The following is a 19,393-nucleotide window of genomic DNA, read 5'->3' as shown; positions in this document are numbered from 1 at the left end:
GCTATTACCTAACAAGGTAACAGAATGGAGAACAAACAGCAAAGCAACGGTGAGATGAAAGAAAGCAAGGTGGTGAAGAAAAAAGTGGTGAGTGAATTCCCCAAATCTTCTGTTAACACATTTGTTTGCTATTTGGAGACTGGAGGCAGAAAATAACTAATTGGAACCTACAGGAATACAGGCTCAGTGTCCTAAACACAGGAATGTTGGTATTTCCTTTCTGCCTTTGGTACCTGGACTGCAATCGGGCTTACTGGGAGACTGCATCAGGGGCCTCTCATTTTTTCCTGTGTTTCTCTGTATACATATGCTGGTTTTGAACAAGCCAAAAAACTGTTTAGGCAAACCATTCTGGCATTACTTGACTTTAGGCAAGATTAAAATCTGTCTTTCATGGGAAGGACTGTGTCATTGAGGACAGTGGTAACATTTCAGAGTTTATGTGCCTTTGAAATAAAATTGGGGAGTTTTCATTTTGTCTCTACGCCTTTCTTATACAAGATCCCACAAAGCTGTGTATTCTTACCCTTTTTCTACTTCTTCTCTGACATGTAGGAGAAGCACAAAATGATGCTTCTTTCTGGGGTAACACAGAGATTTGATTAAGAGGAAGCTGCCAGGGTATAGAGAGGTTTGAGGGGTATAGAGAGTTGTGTTTAGTTTCTGTAACTTACTAACGGTGATTGTAAAAGGTAAAAAATGTGTTAAGGTGAGAAATTATGTACACATTAATCACATGCAGCTGTATTATTAGTATCTGAGTATGAACAGAACTACTTGCACTATGCAATTTGAAAGTAAATAAAACACGGTTGTCTGATAAATCTCAAATACACTCCATGTATTTTAGAGGCTTGATTCTCCAATCTTGATATTTTTACTGCTTATGGACATTCAAAGAGATTATAAATGTCTGGATGATCTGTCTATGCTGGTGTTTCTCAATATGTATGATAATTTTACATGTTAATGAGTAGCATCTGGCTTTCTATTCAAACACTGCTTAGCTTGATGTGAGCCAAAGACACTTCAAAGTTGCTGTGTCATAAACTACTTTCAAATCTGCCATGCTTCATGGCATTATTACTGTGTCTTGGAGAGCTGTATGCTAGTTGTGAGGTATGTATCATGTCAGAACAGCACAGATTTAGACCAATATGAACTGCAGTCATCTGGGAATAGTTCTCAGACACACTTAATACTCATCCATCGCCAACTAGAAGGGGTAGTTAACTCTAAGCAGTTCAAAAATCCCTGTGTTTGCAAATAGGTACCCTCAAAAATAATAGCTGAAAGCTTTTTTTCTTCTCAGGTTGCATGTCTAATCACCATCTGCTACACAGCAGTATTGCTGGATATCTGATCTAAACCTTCTAAAGCAGTGGAAATATCCACAGGCCCTGTGGTTAACATCTTAATTGGCTACAGGTCTTGTGGTGTTTTCACTTTCCAGATTCGGCAACACGGGAAAAGTCTCCCCCTCCCTCCTCTAGCCTCTGCCTCACAGAAGGGCAGCCCGGGCTTCCAGGCGGCACCCGCGGTCCCCCAGCACCTCCGCCACTCGGCGGGGTGCCGTGATGAACACCCCGTCGCGACATTTCGCTGCATGGCTGGGTAAATCCCCGCAGAGGACACAGGCTTGCTGGGAACCCACACGCAAGGCACCGGGAACGCACGTTTGCTTCAGTTCTGTCCAAGCACGCAGATAAAAGACCCGGGGCTGTTCCATCCCCTGAGCCCGCCCTGCGCCAGGAACCCACTGTCCCCGCTCCCGGGAGCCGCGTCCTCCGCTGCCGCCCGCCCGGGCACCCCCGAGCGCCAGACGCGCCCCCCCCTGCGCGGCCGCCACCACCTCCCGCGGCCGCGCCCCCGCGGCGCCCCGCGCTGCCCGGCGGAGATGTGCGGCCGCTGCGCCCGTGCGGCAGCGGCATGGACCGTGCGGCGGGGCCCGAGGCGGCCACGCTGGTGGCGCGGGGAGAGGGGAGCGGCCGCCGCCGCGCGGGCAGGAGCGTAAGTAGCGCGCAGCGGCGCGGTGTCTGCCCGAGGGTGGTTTTGCAAGTGGCGATCGCTGTGGGTAATCGGCGGGGCGGGAGCGAGCCCGGCGGCGCGGGCGGGGAGCCCGGCCTGCGCTGCCCGCTCCTCAGGGGCGATTAACCGGAGAGGAGGGGTGGATTTCGGTCCTTTCCCGGCGTGGTGGGGAGGGAGGAAAAGCGAGACTGGTTCACGGTGGCTGTGGGAGCCGGAGTAACTCCCCGCTGCTCCCCCGGAGTGAGGCGGAGCTCGGGCTGCACAGCGGCGGCGCCGAGTCCTTCCCCGCTCGGAAAGTTGTTGGTGCCGGTGCAAGAGAGGCCGGCGGCGGGCAGAGCTAAAAATACCGCGGCAGCCGAGCCGGGACCAGAGGACGGGCGGAGGGCAGCGCCGGCAGCCGCCGAGCGCCCGCACGGGGAGAGCAGCCGCCCCCGCGGGTGAAGCCGCTAGCAGTGGGAGCAGAACAAGGAGAGGGCGCACGGTGCTTTACCGCTTCTTCCTGACACCGCCCGTGCCGGGAAGTCCTCAGGGCAAGGGAAAGTCCGGGGGGAGAGGGCTGGAGGTTTCCCTCCGTGAGCGACCTGCGGACCGCGGCGTGAGCGGGCGCACCTGCCGGCAGCGCCCGGCCTGCGGTGGAGCCCAACGGGAACGGCCCTGCTCTGAGCTCCAGGGTGCTTGGGTGCTTGGTGCTCTACTAAAACTGGATCTCGCTCAGGGTATCGGGTTCCCAATATCAATAAAAAGTCTTAGCAGTATCTGTTTATTTAAACTTCGTTATGTAAAGACACTAACAAGTGTCTTTTAATCTGCAAAGGGGATTATAACTGGCCAAAATACAGTATTCTAAGGTGTGTTTTGAAAACTGAAATGCAAACTGGCATGCATTTAAAAAAAGGTAATTTAGGGCTCGTAGCTGACACAAATGTGATACTGAACAAGGATGGGAGTTGGCCAAAGCAACTTTCAGAGCATGATGCCCTGGGATCTGTGGTAAGACTAGAAATGTGGACTTTCACAAGTAAACAGTACTCAGGTACCTGGAGGACTTTGCTGTGAGCTGACACGCAACTTCCCTGACTGAGCGCTGATTGCTGTGGTGATGGTCACACCTTCCTGCCCTTGTACTGGTGGCAGCAACGCATGAGCAGACGGTTGGCAGTGAGGTAAAGGAACACCTGTGAGAGAGGTGTAGTTGCCTCCTTGTTTCCTGTTCACTGTAAAACACACTTTTTTTTTTTTCCTTTCCCTCTCTTAGTGTTGCCACAGGGTTAATATTTTTTCTGAGCAATAGGTTGTTTTATATATATATATATATGTATATATATATGTGTATATATATGTATATATATATGTATGTTCTTGCTTCATTGTGCTACCGTCTTTTATCTGGCATGGCTGAAGCCTGAGCAAATATTTATAATAGCGTGTGAGGAGGCAGGTTATAGAGAAGTTGACGTTCATGTTCCAAGAACTGTAAAACTCTGAATTGAGTAAGTCTGAGGCTCTCTGCAGCAGGCTGTATACTTGAAAAATTCTTGATATTGAAGTGGGCTTTAAACCCACCTATTTGCAACACTTGAAAATGAAGTGGATGTAGGGTTTTCTAATTTGGCAGCACTTCTGTGAGCTGTCCTGCATTATCTTCCACTTAGCCTCATGTGCATATAATTTGCCTGTGCTGAAAGGTTTAAGCTTTTACTGGAGTTCTTAACAGCACTAGGCTATATGATACAAATAATTTTGTTTGCAGGATTTTTCTGATTGGTCTAACATTGTTGGAGCAGAGCCCTTTAGCAATATTGCATCAAGATTACCGCATAGCACTTGTGAACTTGCATTTGTAATTTGTGAGCCCATTGGGAACAATCTGATAGACGTCCAGGAATATTCTCCTTGGCGTCTTCAGTTGAGAGCAGTAGCAATTCCTCCTAATTGTAGGAACACTTGTGTGTAGTAGAGAAATGGTTGACCATCAGTCAACAATGTGCCTTTGTGGCCAAGAAGACAACAGTATCCTGGGTGCATTGAGTGTGACCAGCAAGTCAAGGGAGGTTCTTCTCCCCCTCTACTCTGCCCTGGTGATGCTGCATTTGGAGTACTGTGTCCAGTTCTGGGCTCCCTGGTTTAAGAAAGATAAGGAATTACTGGAGGGAATCCAGCAGTGGGCTATGAAGATGATTAGGGGCCTAGAGCACCTTTCTTATGAGGAGAGACTGAGGGAACTGGGTCTGTTCAGCCTGAAGAAGAGAAGGCTGAGAGGGGAACTCATTGATGTTTATAAGTATCTCGAGGATGGGTGTCAAGAGGATGGACCAGACTCCTTTCAGTGGTGCTCAACGATAGGATGAGGAGCAATGGGCACAGACTGAAGCATGGCAGGTTCCATCTGAATATGAGGATAAACGTTGCTTTGAGGGTGCCAGAGCCCTGGAACAGGCTGCCCAGAGAGGTTTTGGAGTCTCCTTCTCTGGAGATATTCAAGACCCGCCTGAACACATTCCTGTGCAATCTAATCTAGGTGTACCTGCTTTAGCAGGTGGGTTGAACTAGATGATCTTCAGTGGTCCCTTCCAACCCCAACCATCCTGTGAAAGAAATTATGTGAATTTCTACTTTTCACTACTGAGGTAATGGTGCAAAGCTTGTTTATGTCTGTGGCAGGTTCATTTTAAGAAGCTGGCTAATAATAAGAAATTGTATTTGGCTTATGTAATTAACTCAATGAGGTATATTTGTTACACGAGGCTTTTTTCCCCCGTACTCTTCCTTCTGACCTGATTGAAAACAGGGTGGTTAATGAACTGTGCAATCTCTTAGAAGTTCCCACATTGTATGGAAGAAGTCAGAAACACTCAGCTGTCCCACAGGGCATTTTGAGCCCTCAGGAGTGGCACTGCGGAGCATGGCAGACCCCACGCACGCTGGGCTGTGCGCTGCAGTCCACTGCTCTGGCACCTGAGTGTCTCATCCCTTCTTCGTGGATCATAGCGAGTCCGCAATGATAGTGTGGAAACGTGGGCTCTGACACGCATTAACAGCCACGGTGCGTTTACTTGCCCTGCTGTGCTTGACCTGAGGCTGCTGGAGCTCGCTCTGCTGCATCGCTGCTGTGGCTATGCCATGTGCTAGCTGCACAAACCTAGTTCGTGCTCCAAATCTTCATTTTCCAAGGCAAACATACAGCTTTGTGCAGTTAACAGAATGTGTTGACTCATTAACCTGTTCTGTTTGCTGTAAGGGATATAACTGAAGCTCAGTTTATTAAGCTGCCTTAAGCACATCTTTTTCCCTTTGAAAGGATTGAGGCTTCAATGAATGATGAGGTTGGACATAAAATGATAGTGAGCTGTGCCTGAAATTCTGGATTCTTAGCAGAGGGTTGGGTTTTTTTTTGTCTTGGTGGGGTTTTTTTTTGTTTATTTGGGGTTTGTTTGGTTTTGTTTGTTTGTAGTTTTGTTTTTAATTCAAGACACGTTAAAAAGCTGCCCGCTCTAACGTACTCGGAGGTCAGGAAAGGTGAGTTGTCTTCCATGATCTACAAAACAGTGTTCACAACCAACCAGCCACCAAAACACTAACTGTAACATCTCTTGGGAACGGCAATGGTCACTTCTGCCACTCTCTGTAATGCAGCAGAATTGAGTAGCAGAGCGTAATACTGGGGAAGGTGGAAAGGACCCTAAAATGCAGAATCTCTCAAATCAACCGGCTGAAACGCCAGTATCTAAGCAGTCCTACCTTTTATTCAACAGCTGATGTGGAAGAAGAAATTGTTAGTAGAGGTGGGCTAAAAACAGGCTGAGAGGGAAGGAGGGAAGGAAGAGAGCTGAAAAGGGAGAGGTACAGGTGTGTCACTGGGGAAAAAGGGCAAATGGTGTCTCCACTGGAGTGTGTGCCATCAGATTACTGTTGGAGACTTGCATGTGGATTACAAAACCTAGTTTGTAAGCATCATTTTTATTTGTTTGGTCACAGTTTCACTAATCCTTATACACATGGGAATGGGGTGCACACGATCTCACAGACTTTCACCTGGGTTGGGTCAGCGCATGGATCATCAAATACACACTACTCCTTGCGTTGTTGCATTAATCATATGTTGCCAACAGTTTCCTTTGCTGAGAATGTCCTCCTCCATCGTTTTACTTTTTGGTGGGGTTGCTGATGGGATGCGTACAGCAAAAAAAATCTGTGAGGTTGGAAGAAGTTCAGATGGTCACATGTGCTTGGGTAAATGCTAACTGAGATACTACCGCTTCAAATTTACTGTGCCTCAAATTGCAGCAAGGGAAAGTGTTTCAGGCCATTTTTCTACAGCAGAGAGATCCGCCTGCAGAAGTTATGCAAGATAGTGTAAGGAGAGTTTAAAACATGAGATGCGTTAATTTAAGGTATACTAACAATGGCCGCATCTTTTCTTTGTTTTTCAGAACTGGTCTGGGAGTCTAATTGTAGCCTCTTTAACTGGTGCTTTTGGGTCGTCTTTTCTTTATGGTTACAATCTCTCAGTGGTGAACGCTCCTGCCGTGGTAAGTGACTGACAAAACTGGAACTGAATATCAGTAGAGGGCAGCCTTGTCCATTTGGTGTGTGCTGCCCAACATCCTGCTTTTTTACTCCTCCTGAGGTAGTAGATTAAAGTTTCTTTCTGCTGTCCGTGTGGTTTTTGTATAAATTCAGTAGCTGTCAGGAAACTAAACATCGCTTTTGAGGTGAGTGGGTGCACGTGGTTTGTTTCTCATTCTCCCCAAGCCCAGAGTAACACTAAATCTTCTTGCTCACTTTTGCATGATAAGGTATTTTTAACAGTCTGAGTATTTGGTAGCTGTATGCACATGTTCAACAGCTTCTCTTCATATCTGTCAGTTTTGGAGGGTTGCACAACATTTCATTCCCATGGTACTGATATTATAAATAATGCCTCTGGCTCCCTCCTAAATAATGGGCCTCTTCTGCATTTCATGGCGATGCTGTGTTTGTTTCTGAACTCAAAACTGCTGTGTTGACCATCTGTTTGCTGCAACATATGGAATAGATTTGATGAATAGAGTACTGTGGAATCAGTGTACAATATTTGGGGGGGGATTTCATTAAAATATCAGTTATCACAAATGAAAATCTGAACATTTTGTTTTTATGCTGGCTGTCTAGAGATCCTCCTAATTCAGTCAAGCACAGCAGTAAGCAACTTAGTGGAGTTGGAAGCAACACCATTTTGAAAAAGTAGTTAGTAAACTTTGGGAACTGTGGAAATTCCATTTCAAAATAGTTCCTTTCCAAAGCTAAGCTCCTTCTTCTATACAAATTACAATGTGTGGCTAGCTTTCCGCCTAAACAGTCTGGTCACATTAAAGATGAATACAGCATTTATGCAAATAATGGTAGAATATTTTTTAAAATTTATGTTTCATATGTGTATTTTATTTGGTAAACTGACAACCCAAAGGACTAGGAAGAGACTCATCCTATAGGAAGTTTTAATTGCTACCTTTGTAACTTCTGGGAATTTTCTTCAAGTTCCTGGTACTTTTTGAACCAGTAACACAGGGTGAGACAGATTGGATGTTTGTTCTAGGATGACATGTCTAGGCATCACTTCACCTTGCAGTCATCAGAAGATAAACATGGCTTGGAAGAAATCAGCAGGAAGCTGAAATTCTGTGAGCGATGGTATTGATTTTCCTGACGGTAGACATCCTGTGTTGCCTTGGTACTGTCAGCAGAGCAGTGAGAGTGATCTGATTTCTGAACTTTTAAGCACCATTTAAAAAATGGGCTGTCGTGGTAGTCAGAGCTCTTCTGTCGCTTTGTGCGGGTGTAAAGGAAAGAAAGGATGACGGGATGTGCTCTGTGGCAACACTCAGACACTTAGGTTTGAATGAGGTGTTAGATTATAGTGGTGACCAGAGTGCGAGTGGGGAGGCTGAAGGTGCAGCTGTACTGTGACGAATGCCAAATTCCAGATGTTATGGTTAGTAGCACTTGCAGGTTTGTCCATTTTTGTTTGAAATATGTATGGTTGCTTTTGGACTGAAACTGGATGCCTGACTGTTGGCTTTGGTCATCTTTTTGATAGGTATGCATGAAGTTTCCCTTTTTCTGGCATTGTGTTTCAGTGTTTGATTGATAACTTTGTGTCTTTCTTATTCATGTTAAGCCATACTACTAAGGAGTAGTCCTATGGACAGGGAATGCATAATGGTGTAGTTCAAGAATAAAATACCAGTGTGGCCTCTGGTTCTGTCTAGCCCGAGGATCAATGTGTTGTCCGTTTACCTAGGACAGGCCACCCTCTTGTCCCTGGAGCTGCAGTGACCAGGTTGAAGGGAAGAGTCTGGACTCTGCTTGTAGGGAGGAAAGAGCCGCACCAAACCTGTGGTTCTTCACAAGAAAAGGAACCTTTGCCACATCTGTTTTTCCCCTGTGTGTCACCAAACCAGTCTGCTCCAAGGTGACCCTTTGGAATACATCTGTGAGGTGACTGAGGAAAACGGAAGGGGAACAGCTTTTAGCTGTAGATAAACAGCAGTCTTGTAAAATGTTGTATTGGGAGTGCAGTAGTTCCTAAATGTTGTAAGCCAAGTTTCATTTACAAACTTGGTAGGACAAATAAATTGTTCTGGTGATGTGCAGCTTACAGTCTGCATTGTGTGAGCATCTCTCTGTGGGATGTTGGATATCTTCTGCCTCTGTTGAGTTCAGTACAATTCCTTTTAATGCCTAAAGTCCTCCAACTTTAGAAAGGGACTGTATGAAAAAATGTTTGATTATGACTGTTGACTAAAACATGGGATGTTTCTAGAATCCTGAAACTGAACACATCAGTACAATGACTGAGCTGGGGGGAAGGTTCATTTAAGTATTGAACTGTTCATACTTTCTTGTATACAGGTCCTTTCAATGCTGAAAGTTGTACCAGCTTATCAAAACTCAGGGAAATAGCCCTGCACTTCTCACCAGTGAACTTTACTATGGGTCATCTTGTAAGGTAGTGTCAGTCCAACTTCATTTTTGTTGCAAGGGGGTAATAGCACCAGCTCTGCTCAGAGCAGAGGTTGCTTCCCACTCAGTCCCTCACCTTTCTGTGGGGAAGAGCAGTGGCCCATTGCAGGTCTCTTCCCCCTGCATGTAGCGCTTGACAACACAAGAAACCCAGAATTATTAATAGAAGTCTCCAGGGGCTTGTTCAAAGAGTTACCAGAATTTATTAAAAATGTATGGAAGCATTTGCCAATCAGGAGACAAATACTTTAATTGAATGCAAGTCGAAGCTGTCTGTTTGTTAGCTGAATTTCTACAATTCTTTCTGTGCATTGGTTGTGGGCACGATCTGTAGAACAGTGATGTGCTTTGTGCTCTGTGCGGGAAGCAGAGTCTCTGCGCACTGCCATGCAGCTCTTGCCCCCTTCCCGCGGGCGGCTGCAGCCCTGCATTCCTTCTGGACCTGATATAGGAAAAGTGAGACTATTGCAAAAATGCGTAGTGTGCTGTGTCAGCCAGTTCAATAGTTGTCACTGGGTGTGAGTGACCCTTGTAACGATGGGTAAGGTCATTTTTCTTCTCTAAAGATCAGCTCATCTGTTCCTTTGATAAAAGTTTCTTACAGCTGGAGAGAAGGTAAATATTTCCCTTAAATGTAAAATATATTCCTTGTATTTATAAATACAAAAAAATATATATCACTTGTATTTCCCTGATATTTCCCATCCTAGAACTATTGCCTTAATGAATTAAGGCAGCAGAATGTGAGATACTGATATCAGTCAGCTGCCATTCCTTGTAGGCTTTGGGTAGGGGCTAAAACTTTTGTATGCAGGTTTACGCCATTAGCGTTGTTGAGACAACTGTTTAAAATCCCAAAGGAGCGTTTCCACAGAATTCAGTGGATTCAAATCCAGTGGATTTGTTGGATCAGATTTGCTTTGTTCTTTGAGTTTTCATTTTCATGTGCAACTCCTCAAAACCTGTACATGTTATTAGCATCCCATTTACTGACAACAGGAATCCAGACACAGGTGATGTACATACCAGCCCATTTGTCTGTTACTTTTGAGTGTTGTAGTTTGTACTTTCTGTTCTTGAATATTTGCAGTTGATATCTCCTTGGTAATAACAAAGCTATGCTGAGAAAATCAGTCATAATACAAGGGGGGATAATTTGCATACTATTTTTAGCCAGTATCATTAGCAAGAAATGCTAATAGTGTTCCAAAAATGTTTTATTTCAGTATTCATTACTGTCAGAAATGAACTTCAAATAAACAAGAAGATACCTGATTCTAAATATAATCTGAGTATTGGTGTTAAAGAGATAAGATGTATTGCTTGATTTAATGGCAGATTCATTTGGAAGTTTACTATGAGATTCTTCTAAATGGACCGAGCACCAAATTTACTTTTTTTTCTTTTTCTTCTTTTTTTTTTTTTTCTTCTGTCTGTTTATACAGTAACATGTAAGACAGGAAGGATAAATATCCCTGTCTTCCTTACATACTACCTCCACCTATTTAGGTACTTTGCAGGTGGAGAGGTAGAGTTTCAAACTGAGTGAAGTCCTCAAATTGAATAGTCCATGTATCAAAGGCTGGAATACCCAAAGTCTGAAATTCCTAGTTTGAGCAGGGAAAGTGTGGTGTTAGGTTTATCCTGCTGAGTCCTTCCCCAGGATAATTTAGTACCCATGACATGCTGGAGGAAATCTGAGAAGAAACTGGGGAAAACTGCCAAGATGAAGCGTTGTGATACAGTAGAGCTTGTCAGGCAGCAGTGACACAGAACACATGAGAGCGTTACACAAGTGTGCTGTGCCCTTCTGCAGGAGTGACCTGTACTGTATCCTGGCCAGAGCATCAGACACCATCAGAGCTTTGCTTGAGTTCAAAGTGGGAAAAGCATAAAAATGAGGATCCCTGATGAAAGAGAAAGTAAATAGGTGATGTCTCTGCAGGCGATACAGAGACTTAAAAAAATGTCATACTGGAGCTACAACAACTTTACCTTTTAGAAAGGTGAAGAAACTTTGGTGTAATCAGACATCAGGTAAGGGAAGTTGTTAGAAGGCATTCTTCAAAAACTTGCAGTTGGGCTCATGTGAGGAAAGCAGAAAAATAAATTCTGGCACATTGAAGGTATATGTATGTTAGCAGTGAGCAGAACTCAGCTGATGTGCAGTAACTTTCCAAGCTCAGGTGGTGTGATTTGTGGAGTCTTCCTCTTTAGAGGTATTAAAAAACTCTGGGCATGGTCCTGGGCACTCGACAGTATGTGACCCTGCTTGAGCAGTGGGGTTCGACAAGATTGGCCTTCAGAGGTCCCTTCCAACCTCAACCATTCTGTGATTCTGTGTCTGGGCCCTTAAAACCACTTTGGGCTGAAATGTTACATATGTGTACACAGTAAGGCTAATGCAAATGGTTGTTAATGTTGTATTGATAACCAAAATGATAACATCCGTGCTTTGTAGGAGTTTCTCTTTTATAAGCCTCTTCTACACCCGTGTCTACCTGGTTTTTTTTTCGCCACCTGTTTTTGGCTGGCATGTAGTTAAATGTATGTGTGCTTTGACTGGTTCGGTTAGTCTGTATTGTAGTTTCATCTAGAAGTGAGTGAGTGAGACCTCATTTTTTGGAGGAGGAAGATAGAAGAGCAAGGGTGATTCCTGCAAATGAGCTACTGTTTTGTTTTGGTGGTGTTTTTTTAATTATTATTCTGTCAGATGTGTTCTTAAAGAGTAATTTTAATACATTATTATTATTATTATTATTATTATTATTATTATTATTATTATTATTATTATCATTTCAGTTTATCAAGAAGTTTTACAATGAAACTTGGGAAAGAAGATATGGCTTCTCAGTGGATGAAAGCACGCTGACTCTTCTCTGGTCTATAACTGTTTCTATTTTTGCCATCGGTGGGCTTGTGGGTGCCATTATTGTTACCCCAATTGTGAAGTTCTTTGGACGGTAAGTGTATTGGAAAACTAGTTTCTAAAGCAGTTTCTCACTTAGTCTCTCTAGAAAAAGAAACACCACCACCTCTTCACCAGAATGCAAATTTAAACATCTTCAAATTATGAAAGCTCAATTCTAAGAGTTCCGAATTTCCAAGAGTAAAATTAGTACCTTTCTCTCTGGCCTTAATGTGCATCATTTGAGTCACAGAAGCCATTTGTTCTGAATGGGCAATGGGTTGAGATGTCAAAGAAGCTGAATAGTCAAGAATGCAACAGGAAAATACCATATAAAAAGAAAGATTTCACAAAGGATTAGCAGACTCTTGTTTCAAGACTTTGATGATGAGTATTTTACAAATAAAGCTATCCACATCTCATTTGCTTCTCAACAACATTCGTTGGCATACATTCCTTGTGTGTGTCAACTTAAAATACAGTTTGAAGAACTAAACTAGGGTGAAGTTTGTGTTTGGTCTTCCCCAAGCTTGGGGGTGCCTTCCCTGCTCTATGCAATGCAGTATCTGACCAAGTCTTCACCGTAGGGAATGTGGGTATTTTAGGAATGTTTGTGTTACTGTGTATTTGCATTTTTGCTGCAGGTACTAACTAGATATTTCTGCCAAACTTTTGTTTCATACAGTCTTCCAAAGAGAATTTTAAAAGTGATTTGTAATTTACCTCTGCTTAGAAAGGCATGAAAAAAAAGTCATTATGAAATTCATCTTAACTGCTCATTTGGCTTTTCCTTAATTATAAATTCTATATAATTTGATATTTTTTGCTCAATTGAGTCACTGGAGAAGGTAATAACAGACGCTTAAGTATGTAACCATCCAACTCAACTGTTCTTACTTGTCTGGGCTGCCAGACTGATATATCAGTACTGTAATTGAGGAGCAGAACAGTAAAATATTGTGCTGTTAAATTGTTCAAGGGTAGGTTGAAGGGATGTATGCATGATGAAGTAGAGCTCCATTTACAGTGATACAGAGTAATGAACGAAGGGGGATCAAAAGCATTAGGCAGAAATAATGTATGACTTTAAAAAGAGCAGTCTTGAATTATGTTGCTGTAAGGTTAATAATATAACTTGCAAATTCCTAGAGTCCTAGACCCTACTTACTTTGAGAGATATTATTTTTTCAAAGAGAACCTTCATCCACACAAATCCCATGTTCAGATGTGGCTTTGACACTTCATAATTTAAATTCTCTTCTTCTACCAAAGAGCCGGTGCTATTGAGTAACTGGAACACCCAGAGAGTTATGCTCAGGGGATTGCTTAGGCCACTGCCAGGGGGGCATTTGCAGGAGGGGGACAAGACCTTCATCTTTCAACAGGAACCATTGCAGGAGAACTATTGATCTTATATCTTTAAACACTCTTCTTCCGTGTGTTCAGGAAATGAGACCTTGTATGTCAGTGTTTGAATCTGACTGTCAAAGGCCCGTGAAATCCTATGTATAATTTCTTTTGTAAAGTGTTTCCTTCTGTAGAAGTTATGAGACTTACAACTCACTTTTGAATAAATGAGTCCCTCAAACGTGAGCAGAAGGTTCTGAAAGATGAAGACTATAAGAAGTGCAGCTGTTATTATAGTGCTAATGAGAAACTGAGATTTTTGAAAATTTTAAAATACATTTTTGTGATTTTATTTATATTTATTTAATGAAGTAATAATTTTCCATAAATAATATTTATTTTCTTTGAAAGAAGTATTTTTTTCACGTTTTATTTGACTGCTATAGAATGAAATAATTTAAAAATTGGAGAAAAATGTAAATCTGTATTTTGATTAATTTTAATAATTTTTGGAAAAGGGTAGAATTTTACCATGCCAGTGAGCTGAAGTGTTTTTTCTAACTCTACAAGTAGTACATAATTTTCCTCAATGCATGTTTTTAATATCATGGGTTTAAGGATGAATTACAATGACATAAATATGTCAGTGCTGGGAAGTTCTCAAAATGGCAAAAACTGCATGTAGCATAAAAATGCCCATAGATATATCAGCTTATTGCTATTTGAAATATATCCTCTGGTTCCTACATACATACATTTACCCAGGGTATGCTTGTTTATATTCATATACAGAGTCTCTGGGAGGGCACTTGGGTTCTTAGGATGTTTAGGAAGGCTAAATGCTGGGCCTTTGAAGTACACCTCTTTAGTTAACTGTGACATGTTTTATTTTAAAGCTGTGGTATAGGTTTGGAACTGTGTCCATTTGGGTATAGTATTGTATTTTGGAACTCTGCACGACACATAAGAGGCAGTGTTTGCTAGGCACTTTTTGGTTTTATTTATGGATATTTAAGCATAATAACCTAGTGTGCTTTGAAAATGACTAGATTTAACTGTTGTGTTGCTGTTATGTACAAAAAAATATCTTTTCCTTTTAGGAAATGTACGTTGCTGCTCAATAACGTGTTTGCAGTGACAGCTGCCTTGTTGATGTCCCTCTCCTTGCTGGCGGGATCATTTGAAATGCTCATACTGGGCCGTGTGATAATGGGTGTTGATGCAGGTAAGCTTTATCATGCCGTACCTATCTGAAATGCTTGTGCCATGCATCATCTTTCTCCTCTGCCCCAATTACATCGCTCTTTACATTAAAGAGGCATTTCAGGGACTAGCCACACTGATTTCGCTGGGACAAAATGGCAGAATAAGCACTGGGAGATGTGCTGTTTGGAAAAGACACTGGAATGGACGCTAGCCGCTGCTGTCCACCCTGGTTGTTCTTCCTCCTTCCCTACTCCAGCTCTGATAGAATATATCTGTCTTTGTGCCATGAAAATCCTTTGGCTAGGAGGGTGTAGTCTATTTATTTCAGCAGCTTGCTGCTGTGTGTTTAGAAGTTGTTGGATCCCATGTTAATACCTGTAGGATGAAGTGGAAGCTTTGGTACATCACCATTTACTCCTAGCAATAGTCTTGCAGCTAGCAGTGAGGCTCTAAACAGCTTCACAGGTCACTAGATGGTGATAAATACTTACCTATTGTGGAGACAGACTTGAGGAATTAAGATGGGTTTACACTCTGAGTGTAATTATGTCACTAAACAATGGGAAGTGCTCCAACTTTTCCATCACCAAGCTCCCTTTCTGGCAAGCTTTGGTGGTGTTGTTAGTAAGCATAAACTTTGGTTGTTTGACAGTGGATGTGTCTGTCACTTGCAATGTAAAGTTCATGGATAGTTTTGGTGCTGACTGCCAATTTTGGTCTCAGGTTACTACCCAATGACCCAACTTCTTGAGCTGTGTAAATATTGTCAGTATACTAAGCAAGGTCAAGCATTTGTTTTCTCCTGGCTTTGAGCAGCATTCTCACCCTTATTTTATGCCTGCTTTTAAGTGTTCTTTGCAACTGTAAGCCTGCATTGAGAGGAGCATCTGCTAATACCATTTACAGTAAAAATATTTCATCTGACAGTTTCTGCTTTCTCTGCCTGACACATGGTTATTTTATTTTTCCTTACCTGGCCCAATGCTAACATTTTGCTTGCTTTGGGATGTGCAAATATGGATCATAAAATCCATCTTCCTGATGATTCTCATCTCTGAGTAACCTTTGTGCTTCCGTCAAATAGCAGCCTACACACATCACTGTAGATCTGTAATGGATAATCAATCCCATGGTTATTAAATGGTGCAAGAGCAATTAGACATACAGAGAACATAACTCATGTTATCTGTGGATAGATACAGATCTGTTCTTTGCTTGTTTTTATGCTGATCTTGTGAGCAGATTAGCACTCAGACTTCTTTCAATAAATATTTGTTTCATACCTGGTATAATGAAAAGGCGATCTGACTTAACCTTTGATGTTTTCCTTCCTTCATAGGCATTTCTCTGAGTGCCCTTCCCATGTATTTAAGTGAAATATCTCCTAAGGAAATCCGTGGGTCATTGGGTCAGGTCACAGCAATTTTCATCTGTATTGGTGTTTTTACTGGTCAAGTTTTGGGGCTGCCAGAAATATTTGGGCAAGTAAGTATTTAACAGATGTTTTCTGTGAAAGAACACAAGCATGCTTAAAAATTGCTATGTTTTCATGTTTTGACTGAGTTCCTTACAAAAGTGGAAAAGATAAACATTCATTTTTTTTGTTTTGAAGCACTTTGAAACGTGGTTTCTTCCATATCTTTTAAAAGCGTGTATGTGTGACTCAGTTTGGTAGACGTGGCAAGCAGCTTTAGCAGTTTGAGCAGTTTGTGTGTGTGCATATGCAGGTTTTCCCACTCCCCTCCTTTCTTAATGTACATTTACTTTTACTGGTTTCCAGTTTCCTTGAGTATCATGGAAGTGCTTAAGAGTTTATGCATATTTAATTTATAATTTTTCAAAGTGAGATAGAAGTGAGAAAGGCTTAGTTAGAGTTTGTATGAGAACCTGAATACAAAGGATGTTGCCCAGTATTTGTCATGCTACTTGTAATGCAATCCTACTTTTAGACTAGGAGGTGAAATAACAGAGTTAATTTATACCTTTATGGAAAGAGATTATTTGTTCCCATAAAAAAGGTTATCTTGCTGTCGTAGGCTGAGATTAACTTGGTGGCCACTGGATGTCGGCATTACTCTGAATAAATGAATTCTAGGTTTATTCAGGCTGGCACTTGGAAATACTTTTCATCTGGAGATGAATCTTCAAAGCAGTGTGGAGGAATCATCTGCGGCAATCCTCTCACAGTGAAACCTGAACTAAGAATCCCTTCTGACAGCCAAGCAAAAGTAGTAAACAGTTGATAAGTGAGGAGAGCTTGTCCTCCTGTGTCTATCCAAATTCAAGTACTTTGTAAATACATGGTACCATCCTCCCTGACACTTTTTATTTTTGTCTGACCGTCTCTCCTATTCTGTCCTTTTATCCTTGGGCTCACTTACCGTGTCCAGCTCTCCCAAAGGCAATGGTTTGATTAAACTTGTCCTTTATTGAAGGACAGAATACTATCCCTGCCCCCACAAGCAACAGATTTTAGGCAAAAGCTTAAAATGGCTTTCACTGACTGTCATTGTGGCTTCTACAGATGTCTCTTCTCTTGCTTTGAAAGCTGGTCTGTTAGAAACGAGTGTATTAAATGTGAAGAGGCTCGTTCAACTGCTTAGAATATATGTCAGCTGTTATGTAGTAGCGCTGTGTGGTTTTTTTGAAACATGAATGTTTAAAAGGTGAGGTGTCTTGAAAATTATTATTTCCCTGTTAAGTCTTTCAGGTATTTTGAATAGGAAATACTTTTTCCTCGGTTTCAACATACTCTTGCTCCTTTTTTTCTTCTTCTCTTCCCTCCTTCTCAAGTGTTGTCACTCCCAAATTACAGAGGTTGCATTTCTGCTTTTACAACCTGCTTTAGTATGTAGTTAATTAATATTACACCATTAAAGATAGCCATTAATTTATGTAAGTAGAAATATACTTTATCTGTAGCATTAGTTATTTTCAAGATGGGTAACATCAGCATGTAGAAGTAGCAACGTTTTGGCTGGTGTGAATTAGCATATTTCTAGTAGAGATATTGGAGCCCGCTTTTCCAATCGAGTACATGGGTGTATTTTCTGTTTAATATATTAATAAAATTTAGCACTGAGGGGAAACCTCAGGCTGTTTGAAATATGATTCCCTAGTGCAGCCTTATCTTTCTTCGACGGCTTTATCAGAATTTTTTGTTGGCTTCAGTCAAGCCAGGGTTTTCTTCCCTAGCTTCCTGTGGTTCCCATTGAGATCAGTGGGAGCAGAGAACAGCAGTCGCTGCCAGAGGACGTTCCTGCAGTGGGTACGTGTGATGAGATCACTCCTGTTGAAGCTGGGAGGCAGCAAACATGGTGTCCTTATCCTGAGTTCTTCAATCCTTGCAACACTTTCCTCTCTCCTCTCCCCAGCAAACACCTTACTGAAATTTATCTCACTTTGTTTGATCAAGTTCAAACATAGGTTCAAGACATTTGCAGTCTATTTTCTAGTTGTGGGCTTCTGTCTGATTTATGTCATATTCATTAATGATGTAGGAGCTTCTTATCAAATCATTCCCATATTATTTTTTTTGTCCCTTTTATTCTGTTGGAGAAAGCTGCTTTGCATTGAAGTGAGGCCAGTATTCCAGATCCACAGCCACCCTATTTTGGAGACAGCTGTGCATTCGTGGTGTCTCATTGATTTCATCTGTAACTGGAAAGCAAACCCTTGCTTTCCTCAGAAGACTGAGGCCATTTGTGTTACACTTAAGCCATTCTGTAATATGCCAATTTGTAGTATAATTCTACCTTTGTAAAATTCATAAATTGTTTAAAGCAAATAGACAGCAAGGTTTTGATCAGTAGGAGCTTATCGCCAGCAATCATTGTTCTGTGCAACTGCTTGCAACGGCATATGGGGAAACACCTTTGTGGGGTCTGTCTAACTATGTCCAGCTTTTTAATGATTGTGCCTTAAAACCTCATGGGAGTATTTTTTTTTGTTGCTCTGTGGTTGGTTGCTTGTTTCTATCAGAATTGGTTGTAAATAATAGTAGTTACAAATACTTCTGTTATGGTTTCATAACAATTTCCCCCAGAGCTCTGTCATGTTTCTGTAACTTTTAAATTGAGCGAATATCAAGGAGGTTATTAACCATAGTATCTAAGCAGTTATGGTTTTGAAGAAAGGAGGGACAAAGATTGAGGTGGACATCTCACTGGAAGAGAGACTAGAACAGGAGTGGACATGGGGAGGGCTGCAGGCACAGCCAAGGGTCTGTCTTGTAAGAGGAGATGACAGCACCATTGCTCGTGTGGCCAAGTAAATAGAGGGAATGGAGAGGAACTGACCAAACTGTGTCTTTCCACAGGAAAGCAAGGTATTTCTGTAGGCTGTGGGACATAGCATTACAAGCCTTTATTAACAACCTAATTGATAGTTCCCTCTGTTATGGAACACAACAGCGTTCCTTTAAATGTGGATGTGTGATAAAAATACCTCTGAAGCACTGAGTGTTACTTGAGGCAATTCAGAAAGTCCTGCTTACATTGTTTATGGTGTTACAGGTTGGTTGAGGGCTGTCTCGGGATGCGATTCAGACGGTGTAGGGGGTAGGGAGGTACGGGTATCAGAAGATAGTTTAATGCAGAATATCAGCTTTGGGAGCTGGAGGTGAGGGTTTAATTCCCTCTTTTCTGATTAGGATGAGAAACTCTTAAGAAGAGGGATGGCCTTCATTCTTCGGTTTACAAGACCGATGTTTTTATAAACTATTAGAGTTTAGTAGTTGAGTAGTTTGTTTTCTAGGGCTCCGATAGCAGGGAAGAGGATGAGGAGGATGATGAAGTAGGTGAGGGAGGCTAGTTGGCCGATAATGATGAACGGGTGTTGTACGGGTTGGCTCCCCACTCATGTTAGGATGAGGAGGTTAGTGACTAGGATTCAGAATAGGAG

At 42.2% G+C, this 19,393-nt stretch overlaps 1 protein-coding gene across 3 annotated transcripts in view; it reads left to right on the top strand.

The window, feature by feature from the left end:
• Window positions 1-19,393, top strand: part of SLC2A9 (solute carrier family 2 member 9) — a 146,586-nt gene that overhangs the window by 5,109 nt on the left and 122,084 nt on the right. For 2 of the 3 annotated variants that reach the window (XM_071808576.1, XM_065837793.2), the window contains exons 1-5: window positions 1,855-2,010; window positions 6,459-6,557; window positions 11,833-11,993; window positions 14,386-14,510; window positions 15,831-15,976. In XM_071808576.1, the coding sequence (XP_071664677.1) occupies window positions 1,930-2,010; window positions 6,459-6,557; window positions 11,833-11,993; window positions 14,386-14,510; window positions 15,831-15,976 (612 nt within the window). In that variant the 5' untranslated portion in view covers window positions 1,855-1,929. Of the gene's footprint in view, window position 1; window positions 88-1,854; window positions 2,011-6,458; window positions 6,558-11,832; window positions 11,994-14,385; window positions 14,511-15,830; window positions 15,977-19,393 lie in introns of those variants that run through there. The other variant, XM_071808575.1, reaches the window with a different exon arrangement.

The sequence above is a fragment of the Patagioenas fasciata genome, chromosome 4 (assembly GCF_037038585.1).
Source record: "Patagioenas fasciata isolate bPatFas1 chromosome 4, bPatFas1.hap1, whole genome shotgun sequence".
Lineage (NCBI taxonomy): Eukaryota > Metazoa > Chordata > Aves > Columbiformes > Columbidae > Patagioenas > Patagioenas fasciata.
Note: the sequence above shows the minus strand (reverse complement) of the source record. Positions and strands in the feature narration are given on the sequence as shown.